Raw genomic sequence first — 12,127 nt, 5'->3', positions numbered from 1 at the left:
TTGCTTTTAACGTGCTTACAGACAAGAAATTATCCTATTCTTAACAGCCACTGTCCTTGCTGGCTTACCAAAAAGTGAAACCACGGCTGTCATTGTCTCTTCAGACTGCAATAACAAAAATTCCATAGACTGGGTGGCTTATAAAAAACAGACATTTATTTTTCACAGTTATGGAGGCTGGAAGTCCAAGACCAAGGTGCCAGCACAATCAATGTCTAGTGAGGGCTCACTTCTGGCTCACAGACGGCTATCTTCTCACTCTGTCCTCACATGGCGGAAGGGGTGAGAGAGCTGTCCTCAGTTTCTTTTTTTAAATTTTGTTTTCTTTCTTCCTTTTTTTTGGTGAGGACGATTGTCCCTAAACTAACATCTATGCCAGTTTTCCTCTATTTTGTATGTGGGACGCTGCCACAGTGTGGCTGGACAAGCAGTGCGCAGGTCCACGCCTGGGATCCCAGACCCACGAACCCTGGGCTGCCAAAGCGGAGTGTGGGAACTTAACTGCTACACCACTGGGCCAGCCCATGACGTCTCTTTTATAAAGGGACTGATTCCATTCATGAGGGATCCACCCTCATGACCTAGTCTCCTACCAAAGACCTCACCTCCTAATGCCATCACATGGGGGGTTAGGATTTATATGAATTTTGGGGGTACACATTCAGTCTATAGTACCTGTCCTATACATAGAAGATCCTTTACCAATGTTCATATCTCTTAATCCCAACCACAGTCTCTATTTTCATAATTATATCTCATCTGTAACTGCTTGTCCTGGGCTTTTACCATAATCTATTAAAATAATTCATTACTCTTATCTCTAAAACTCACGCAGCTACCTCTCATCAATTACAGATCAATAAATAGTGTAAGCTCATAACACACACGTCCTTTACTAAACTTATGAAAGCTTTCTAGTCATTGGACTGAATTGTTGGTCCTTAGCTGCCTTGCCACAGCCAAGCTGAACTATGTTCGAAGACGTTAAAAAGTCCATCTGAACCCTCTCTCTTTATTCTATTAGGCAATTAGAAGGATTAGAAGATGTTAAAATTCAGGATGCTTGTCTTTGGCATTGATAGACATTTAAGATCATCTTTAATGGCCAAACAATTCAAGAAAGAAATCACTATATTCGAAGTTATTTTTGGAAAACAAAACACAGAGCCTAATAATTTGAGGTGTAAAATAAAACAAAATAAAAATACCTACACATGTACTTCATTCCATGGACTTAATACACCTTTAAAGTGACAAGTACAGCAAAGTGGTCCGCGTAGTTTCAAACAATCTGAAAGAATTATCTCCCTATCATCTATAAACTGTAAGAAAGCTTTATCTTCAGTTCCCTGGCCTTCAGCTGGCAGTGAAACAGACACACTAGCTTTAAGTGTGCCAGCCAAACAGTTAATGATCTGTACACATACACTTACACAAGGAGAGTTCCTGTTTAAACACACTAAGATGAAAGCCCTTCTATAAAGAAAGAACACTTTAGGGTGATGATGTTAAAATTAGTCTCTAAATATTTTATCGAAATTTGCATTTTTATATTAGATTTTCTTAAAGAGGGCATATTTCAAAGGTGTTTTTAAAACAAACCAAAACATTTCATTTAGATCAAATTTTATTATAATAAAGCTATTTTCATGTCCTCATGCAGGTGCTGGGAAACTTTTTCTCTAAAGGACTAGATAGTAAATATTTTAGGCTCTTCAGGCCACATAAGGTCTCTGGCACACATTCATCTTTGTTTTTCCCCCCAACTCTTTAAAAATGAAAACAAACAAACAAAAACCCATTCTTAGCTTGCTGGCCATATAAAAACAACCAACTTCTGTCCTCATGAATGAACCAAAGCAGAAAAGATTTATTGATCAGAGTACAGTGAAATTATCCACAGCAAATAAGCCTGCATTCCAAATTATCTGTCTGAACTCTGTCCAAATAAGTCACTCTCTGTGAGCCAAATATAAGATCCAAGCACTTAAAAGAAATTTGGTTTTACTATAAAGCAATAACAGCCATCAATTCTCACTTCTTCTCAGTTCAGATTTGAAAACCAAATTGACTGCAAAAGAAAATCTCCTTAAACTCCACAGTCATGAAAACATACAGTCATGTGCCATATAACAATGCTTCTGTCAATGACGGACTGCATCAACGATGGTGGTCCCATAAGATTAGCACCATACTGCCTAGGTGTGAAGCAGGCTACACTGTCTAGGTTTAGCGTGAGTACACCCTATGATGTTCACACAATGACGAAATCACCTAACGACACATTTCTCAGAACATATCCCCATCGTTAAGCTACATATGACTGTATAGGGACAAAGGTGTGTCCACGATACTGTTTATCTCCCCAACAGATCTCTAAACCAACAACAGGATGTAATGTCCATAAACTCTATAATGATAATTTAATTGAGAGGAAAAATGCAAAGATTCAGAAGATGTGATTTCTAACTGCAACACTGTCACCATTAGTAGTGTGAGCCTGGACAAGCCAAGTATTTCCGCTTGCTCTCTATCTTCTAAATACAGGGGGTAAAAACCAGACGATCTCTATGGTGATGAATTTAAAGTTCTCTGACTATTATCATTCATTACTTCTTCAGTGATACACTAGAAAATTCCTTTATAAGATATCAACTGTATTTTTAAAAGATAACATAAAAACATGAGTAACGAAAATGAGCAAAGAAAAACACCTAAGGACACTAACACATTAATAACAGCTATCTTGAACATTTCCAATTGAAGTGTTTGAAGTGTTTTACAAACATTATCTCACATTATCCTCAAATAATCCTAAAAGGTAAACAGTGTAATCTGAAAGATTAAGCACTTTGCTAGAGAAGGGTCAGGATTTGAATCCAGCAGCACTCCTAAACACTATAGACATCGATCGCCTAGTCTTCTCCATCCAGCTCAAGGTAAACAGCGATGACAATAGGTAAAATTAAGCAGTATGCTGCCTCCCTTTTCTCCGAGTTTCCTCTCCTATTACTGTGGAAGGCTAAAGCACAGGTTTGTGCACCTGACATCTGCTTTCTATGCAGAGCTTTGTTTCACATTTCCACACCTCTGCTGGATACACTAGGTCCATGGCATCAAGATAATCAGGTCAGGAGAATTCTAGCCTGCCATTGTCCTTCTTTACCCAAGTGAGATATCAATATTGCAAAGCTGACATTTTTGATTTGGCCTTGCATGATGTAAAGTAAATCATCCTATTCTATCTGAAAGCTCTTGTGACAAGAGTCATGAAGGGTCTTCAGAGGAACTACTTTTGGGCTCAGACCTTCAGCATGTTCTTCCACAGGTTATCTGGATGATCCAAGTCGGGGGAGGACCTTTGGATTGCTCCCTGTTTCACAGGGAGCACCTCCTCCTTGCCTCAGCTGGCAAGAGCAAGGAGAAGCTGCTAATCAGCTGCCCCTGGTGCTTTTAAGTAAACATTTATGCCTGTTCAAGACCACATCCCTCCAATATGTCAGCAGTGCCTGTAGAATAGAAAGTTAGACAAACCCAATTTTGAATTCTAACTCAGTTGTGTAACCTGGGACTCAAAACCCTCTTCTGTAACGCAGTGAACATGCTACATAATAAAGCACCTAGCAGAACACGCAAGTTAACAGGCAAAATACACGATCGTTCCCATTCCATGGGCTGGCCAAAGCCCTACCTCTGGATCTCACCATTCAGCAATCCATATTACAGTAAAAAAGAGAATTTACCCTTTAACATCTCCCTCACTCTCACAGACTGACTAGACACAAACCAAAAACCACTCAGTGTAATTCAATAAACATTTACCAAGGCCAATAAATGCTAAGCCCGATGGTTATTAACAGTTCCTATGTTCCAGAAAGTCAAAGTGACACTAAAACAATAGATCTTAGTCAACAAATATGGTATATCTTATACAATTAAATTGCCTTTAAATTAAGGTGCCAATTTTTAACCTACCTACCAAGACAGGCAAACATTATAATGAATAATCCTTAGTGTCAGCAATGGTGCTAGACAAATAAGTACTCTAATACTGATGGTGTGAATGTAAATGATACAACTTTCTTAGAAGATTGTTTGGCAATAGATAGAAAGATTGAAAAAACATATACTTTTGACTCAGCAAGTCAACTTGTAGGGATTTATCCCAAAGATAATACTGGGCAACCAGAAAATGAGGTATAACAATAATGATCTGTCTACCAATCAATTATAATCATGGTATAGCCATACATATTATTCAGTCACTACAAGGGAGAAATCCTTATCTATTCTGATTTAAAAAACCCCCTGATACACTAAACAAAAAAAAAATCAGACTACAAAATACTCCATAAGGTATGATGAGTCTATTTTTCTAAAAACACAAATATACACATAGAAAAAATGAACACTCATTATCTCTACATGGTAAGATCATACGTTATTTTCATTTTCTTATATTTGTAAATTTTCTCTCTCTCTCTAGCAAGAAAACATGTAGTACTTTTATAACTTAAAATAGTGATGTCCAATTTTGAAATGAAGGTGTATTTTCTTTTGAGGAAGTTTAGCCCTGAGCTAACATCTGCCCCCAATCCTCCTCTTTTTTGTTGAGGAAGATTGGCCCTGAGCTAACCTCCGTGCCCGTTTTCCTCTACTTTATATGTGGGACGCCTGCCACAGCATGACTTGACAGGCAGTGTACAGGTCTGTGCCCAGAATCCAGGCCTGCAAACCCCAGGCCACTGAGGCATAACATGTGACCTTAACCACTAAGCACCAAGCCGGCTCTGAAATGAAGGTGTTTTTGACATAATTTCTTTTACTTCTTTTAACCCCATGGAGTATGAAAGAATCTCCATTTACAGGTCAGAAGGTTGTAATCTGCCCACAATCCCACAGCTTCAAATGGTAGTACAGGCTGATTCTCAGACCTGGTGCCTGCAGGTCAGGACTCCTTCCACCATACCTGAGCTGCCTCATCCCTTTTCACTGGGTTTTAACCACTGCAACACATTCCCTCAGTCTGCAGCCTGTAGAGTTCTTCTCCTCAACCTAATCAGCAAAATTTTGCTCAGTACCACCTTTTCCACAAAATCTTAGGTGACTTACTTATCAATTATTTCATATTTGATTTGTACTACTTCGAGTCTTTTCCTACCAGAACCTATAAGCTCCTGGAGGGCAGGGACTGAGTCTTAGTCAGCCCTGTTTTCCTCAGATGACTCAGCAAAGTATTTTATGCATCACATGATTGTAATAAATGTCTGATGAACGAATGAATACAGAGGAGGTAATCTGTGAAGTCTTTCTAACAGCCACTGCCTTGACTTTACAAGTAAGGAAAATAAGGCCCAAAAAGGTTAGTACGTGGCCATGCACTTATTAATAACAGTCTAATGCTGGACTTTGGTCCTTTCTTCTTCCTGATTCAAGTCTTCTCTTTGTTTTGCATTTTCAAAGTGCTTTTGCTGACATTCTCTCTCACATGGACTTCATACCAGCCGAATTAACACTCTACTGGCCTACACCTGCAGGTCTACCAACTCTTTTTTCTGTTTTTGACAGGCAAACATTGGAGTAAATACATGAGCTCCTCTTAACACTTTAAACCTACGTTCAGGCTATATTTTGACCTGGAATAACAATGATACTTTGAGTAAAAGCTGGTCATCATTCAGACATTTATTTACTGAGCACCTATTATGTGCCAAACATCACATTCGATTAACCAGAAACTTCTATTAACTTGCATCCATGCTTACTGATAAAATTGATGTCCATAATAACCTAAAGTAGGGGATCCACAAACTTCAGCCCACAGGCCAAATCTCTGTTTTTGTAAATAAACTTTATTCAACACTGCCATACCCATTCATTTATGTACTGGCTATGGCTGTTTTGGAGCTGCAAGGGCAGGGCTGAGTAGTTATAACAGAGAACACATAGCTCACAAAGCTAAATTATTTACTATCTGGCCCTTTATATAATAAATTGCTGACCTTGATGAATAAAATACCAATATGCCACTGGACTCTCAAAACATTTTATATTTGGTGTATTTTTAGTAGCAGTAACACATAACATGCAATAAATAATTTTATGTTAATCCTTTGAAAATCACCAATCCAGTATTATATATGCAGTAACACTCTATTCCTTGCATTACACTCCCATAACCAATTACGCCAAAAAATATTAACATACTTCAACTGATAAAAATCTGTTTCCCACAAGTCATGGTACCTTGATGATCTTTAATCCCAGCTTCTCACAAGAAGTTTCAGACTGAACAATCTCATTATTTTTAGAGTCAATTCTCCCAGAGAAAACCATTCACTTCCTTGACGAGTTACTTTTCTGACCAGATCTCTAGCTCCACTGTGTATCTTGAGGTTTCCTACTCGCAATAATTCAAGCATAACAGAAGCTAGTTTTGTTCCTGAATAAGAAAGAAGACTGGTTCAAACACACCTCCTGAGGATGCTCAGCATTGTGTGGGACTTTCTTGGCTGCACAATACCCTGGACTAGCGCCTTCAGGGAAAACTAGAGACTCTAGATTTCTTCCCTGGGTGGAAGCAAAGAGCCCACATCTACAGCGCAAAGTTTATTAATTTAAACCCAATCGCAGCGTCTTCAAAACATTTCTTTAAAAATATTTAATAAGCCCACTCATAGGTGGAAGTTAACATATAGACAAGGAGAACTGATGGGTGGTTACCAGGGAAAAGGGGGGGTGGGGGAGGGCACAAAGGGTGAAGCGGTATACCCACAACATGACTAACAATAATGTACAACTGAAATCTCACAAGATTGTAATCTATCATAATCTTAATAAAAAAAATATTTAATAACTCACAACTTTTAGAATAAAAACAAATGACAATGTCAGATCAGACAAGGCTTCACAGATCACTAAATCCGCATCTCAATTTACAGAAGAGAAAGATGAGGCTTACGTGATTTGCCAAAGAGCCAACTAGTTTTCATTAATTCATGTGGGCCTCAACTCCTAAAATTATACTTATGTCTGATCTATAAGGCAGACACTGTGCTGGGGGCCAGGAGTACACATATATATTAATAGACAATGAATTCAATTAATCTAAATCAACGAGATTTTTTCAATGAAACAGATACATCAGGGGAATCATATAAAATTAATTAGTAACTGCTAAACATCTACTTTTCCTACAAAGAAAGCTCTCTTTTTCCTTTAGGGAGACAGTCCAGTGTACAGGTTAAGAATACTGGCTCTGGAGCCAGGCTGTACAATTTAGAATCCTGACATTGTCTCTTTCTGGCTGTGTAACCCTACGGCAATTTACTTAACAACTCTGTTCCTTGATCTTTAAGGGGATAACCAGAGTATGTAAACAATCCTTACATGGCTGGTACATGTAGGTGCTCTATAATGTTAGGTATCACTACTGTCATTTTCCTTAGGGAGTTTTCTTATCAAAACATGGGAAAGTAACCAAGATACGGAGAAAGTACTCTTAAAAGCAGCTATTAAACTATAATTACAATTACTGTAGTAAAAATTGTTTAAACATACAGTGTAAAGAGGAAAAAACAGTTCTTAAAAGGACAATTTGTAAGTTAAATAATATTTAAAATACATGCACAAGAAGTTTTGCCTTTAATATTAAACATAAACTTTACTGAAGCTCATTCTCAAGATCTTTCAAGAAAGAGAATGGTTAAACACTAATGTCACAGTGTTTCTGGGTTTCACCAGGGGTCAGGCCTAGGTAGATTAAATGACTGCTCAAACATAAGTGCTGTGACCACAGTGGTGTCCCTCAATACGTTACATCCTAGAATCCAACAAATATTCCGGTTTTACTTTAAAGCAATTCCTAGTACTTTGACTCAAAGATAGCCTTCTTAAAAAGTTATGCAGTAGGAAGAGTATATGGCGCACTCTCCCTTGCAGGGACTTCTAACAAGTTGGAAAGTCATGTCAGAATCACAAAACATGGGGCCCTTATAGCTGTGTAACCTTGGAAAACTCACTTAACAGGTCTCAAAAATTTATTACCTATCTATAAATTGGTGCTAACATCTACCTCCCAGACTTGAGGAGGGGGCACTAAGATTTCGAAGAAAATGCTTTGAGAATGGCTCATACACATGCATACATTGCTAGTCCCTACCCTTTTCTCCCATAAACAGTGGCAGAGCAGGCCATGCAGCAAGCAAAGGTTAAACGGCAATTTCTGTCCAGGGTACATAAGCCTTAATCATCATTCCTATTCTAGGTTGTCTCCAGAAATGCAAAAGTTTGTTATATTCTCAGACTTGGTTTTTTAAATACAGGACTCCAGAGATGACCATAATTCATGAAAGACACGTTAGAGCCAAGCATCTTCCTGCCTAGCACCTTCAAACTCATAACAAAGAAAACTACAATCCCTATTTCTGTTTCTTCCCTCCACCAGCATAGATTGAATGCCGCCATAATGTGTGATAAAATGTCTTTAAGCAATCTTTAGAAGTATTTCAGAAAATTAATCCTATTTATGTAACCAGTATAAAAATCTGCTATTAGTCTTCCACAGCTGAAAAGAACTTTGATAAAAATCCTAATAGTACTCAAAGAAAAATTTTAAATTTCAAGCTCATATAGCTTGATACCAGATGAAGATTTATGAACTATTAAGCTCATAAAAAAAGAAATTTAATCTATTCTAAGTATGAAAGGTTGGAAGAGCCTGGGGCCTCTAAGTATATTCAGTCGCAAGCACTGACCCAGTGTCAAAAGAAGGTTAAAAAGGGGGGGGGGGGGGGACAAAAAAAGTGTGGTGCGACCTCAGTGCAGATCAGGAACATCAAGAAATGAAGAAAACTGTCACTTTTGTTTCACTACAAACAGAATCATCTAAGCAATATCTAATGCACATGAATAACTGGGAGGAACTTATAAAATGAGAACAAAGTTATGGAATCTTATCTTTACAATGACAGTATTTGAAAAGAATGTTATTTAACTTAGATTAATTAAAATATAATCCACTTCAAGGAGGTCACACTGTCTTAAGTTTATTTTAGTTTAGTGAGTAATAGTAATTTGTTTAAATTAGTAAACTTAAAACATTTTCTGAAAAATTTTTTGCTTATCTCTGCCCTATAAATATCACTTATGTAGGCAGTAATTCAATTTTTTTTTAAAGATTTTATTTTTTCCTTTTTCTCCCCAAAGTCCCCCAGTACATAGCTCTATATTTTTAGTGTGGGTCCTTTTAGTTGTGGCAGGTGGGATGCCGCCTCAGCATGGCCTGATGAGTGGTGCCATGTCCGCGCCAGGGATCCGAACCAGTGAAACCCTGGGCGGCCGAAGCGGAGGGCGCGAACTTAACCACTCGGCCACCGGGCCGGCCCCAGTAATTCAATTTTTAAAAAGTTCTGATAAAAAACTATTTTCTAATCCAGTTAAAAGAAATCTATCACAAAAAGTCACTGTGCTATTATCACTTTACAAACATCATCTCATTCAGTCCTCCCCACACCCTAGGAGGCAGACATTATTATTTCTATAATATCCATTTTAAAGATGAAGAAACTGAGGCTTACAGATGTCAAGGAACTCACTTATGATCACACGGCTAGTATGTTACAGAGCCATGACTGAACCCAGGTCAAGCTGCAGCAGATGCTTTTAATCACATTAAAAACAAAGGCAAAAACTAATTTTTCAACTAGCTCCATGTAACTTTAAAGAAACTCAAGAATCATATATTCTAGATTGGGAGCAGTTCATGCAAAAAAAGTAATTTGTTTCTATCGAAACACTCCTATTAAAAGTAGACGCTGTCAAGTAGCACTTGACTTCTTTGTTTCCTTATGTTTTTAGATGTACATAACAAAAATAGTCTTGAGACACCAACACTGAAGTTTTAAAATTTAACCATCATCTTCTAAGTCAAACTTCAATCTCTCACATTTAAAGAATATGGAAGAAATCTCTCCTCTAAATGACTCAGGAGCTAAGCCTGCAAAAATGTGAACCTGTGAATTGCTCTCCCTCCCCGCGCTTTACGCCCGCCCTCAGAATCACTAAAGAAACAAAATACATAACTTCCAGAGAGCAGAAGGGGATACAGAACAATCAGGAGAAATGAGACGTTAGACAATTTCCCCTTATTACATCCATTTGGCTGAAGGGATTGAACTAGAAAGGTGTTCCACTGCCCTTCACAAATTTCAGAATTATAAGTGACAGTTAAAAAGGCAGCTGCAACACGAGCCCACTGTAACCGAAAAAGCTGAATCAAACAAGAACATTTATCACGACTACCAGGTCTCATTTCTAGCTTCTCTGTCAACTATACAGAATCAGCTATTAAATATTAATAGCATGCCATTTGCACTGGAGCTCTTGAGAAGAGCCTTCTGATATCAATTTTTGTCGTGAAAGAAAAAGTGTCCTTTTCTACGTAAACCCCAAACCACAGGAATCCCTCAGATGGGCTCCTGCACTCGGTCCTTCTCTGGGAAGGCTGTCGGGGCCACCCCCACATCCAGGGGAGGAGAAAGGGCTCTGGGGAGGGCAGGTCCCTGCAGGTCCCGGGGCAGGGGTCCCCGTTCCCCTTCCTCCCCAGCTGTCAGCGACGAGCCGGGCAGCGGGGCGGGGCAGGACCCGCTGTCGGCACAAAGCGGGCGGGCGGGCCAGGACCCGGGCCGGGGTGTGGGCCGGCCGGGGCGGGGCGGAGCGAGGCGGGGGACACTTACCCAGCAGCAGTACGTTCTTCCCGGCGGGGAGCTTGGAGCGCGAGCGGGTGGAGACCTCGCTGAGGATGCAGGACCTAACGGGGAGCAAGGCGCACGCTGAGACGGGGGCCGGGGCCGCAGCGCGGGAGGGACGGAGCCGGCCTCGACGCGCCCGGGAGGGGGCTGCCGAGAGCGCAGTGGCCTGGGCCCGGCGCCGAGCTCCGGCGGGTACGGGATCCCGAGGGGTCTGCAAGGCCGGGAGTGCCCGCGGGGACCCAGGGAGGGGTGGGGTCGTTACCAAAGGTTCTGCCCGTCCTCGTCGTCGCCGGCTGCGGCGCCGCCGTTGCCCGATGTGAGCTCGTTGGCCAAGGGGCCGCCCGTGTAAGTCGAGGCTAATCCCGCCGGAGAGGAACCGAAAGAGCCGACTCGCCCCACGGCCGCCATCTTGTTGGGGAACCACACCACTCCCGGCAAGGCTGAATGAGAGAGGCGGCGGCGGCGGCGGCGGCGGCGGCAGCGGGGCGGCGGGAACCCGGATATGGAGCGTTCGGCGCACGGGAGCGGGGCGGGCTCTGCGGGGGTGACGCCCCGGGCCCTGCAGGGACTGACAGAGCGAGCGAGGACGGACTGCGCGTGCGCTACAGGCTGGCGGGAGCGCGTTGTCGGGGGGGGGGAGGATGCGCGTGCGCATGCGTGGGCGGCCGCGCAGGCTACTCTTCTGCGGCTCCAGGCTTCTTGAGCTGAACCTGTTGAAGCGCTTCCCGCCGCCCCACCCGCAGCCCTGGGCTGCAGCAGGGCAGGTTGGGGTGTGTCCGGTGAATAGTGCTCCCTCCCACTCTTCAGTTGGGTCCACAAAACCCGCAGCCACCGTGGAATTCCTGCGCTGTCATTGCCGTCCCACTAGCATTCAGGCTGAGCGCCACTCCCTCGCCTACACCGACGCCTTATCGGCTCCAAGATGGAAATGGGCCGCCGCGCTGCAAGAGGGTGCTGTGCAGCCCCGGTCTGAAGTGTTACTGTAGTCCTGGATTTCTGGGCTTTTTGCCTTCTCAGGTGATGACGTGTTCCTCAAACCTTGGTCCCACATCAGAAATAGGTTCCCCCAGCCTCTGAGCAGCTGCCTGACAAAGAGTGTTGACGGGGCTTGTTTTAAGGGTCTAGATGTTTTGTATGAGACTCCGCGTGAGATTTAAAATCACCCACTAGGTGAATCATTCGTCCATCCATTCATCCGTCCATCCCGTCAACAGATGCTTATTCAACACTTAACTATGTTATGGCACTGGGAATACACAGATGGAAAAGAACGGACCTCAGATAGCCCTAAAATAGCTTCTTTTCTATCAGAACTTTACTATATATATTTAAATATATAAATATGTTTGAATGTCTGAGCTCCACGTCCAGAAAGA

At 41.6% G+C, this 12,127-nt stretch overlaps 1 protein-coding gene across 1 annotated transcript in view; it reads right to left on the bottom strand.

The window, feature by feature from the left end:
- DYNC1LI1 (dynein cytoplasmic 1 light intermediate chain 1) overlaps nucleotides 1-11,732 on the bottom strand; it is a 35,499-nt gene extending 23,767 nt beyond the window's left edge. The window contains exons 1-2 of the mRNA XM_070575894.1: nucleotides 11,014-11,732; nucleotides 10,737-10,810 (exon numbers count right to left, since the gene is read on the bottom strand). Of these exons, the coding sequence (XP_070431995.1) occupies nucleotides 10,737-10,810; nucleotides 11,014-11,159 (220 nt within the window). The 5' untranslated portion in view covers nucleotides 11,160-11,732. The remainder of the gene's footprint in view (nucleotides 1-10,736; nucleotides 10,811-11,013) is intronic.
- Nucleotides 11,733-12,127: the final 395 nt, after the last annotated feature.

Source organism: Equus przewalskii, chromosome 15, assembly GCF_037783145.1.
Source record: "Equus przewalskii isolate Varuska chromosome 15, EquPr2, whole genome shotgun sequence".
NCBI lineage: Eukaryota > Metazoa > Chordata > Mammalia > Perissodactyla > Equidae > Equus > Equus przewalskii.
The sequence above is the reverse complement of the archived record's forward strand: the minus strand, read 5'-3'. Positions and strand labels throughout refer to the sequence as shown.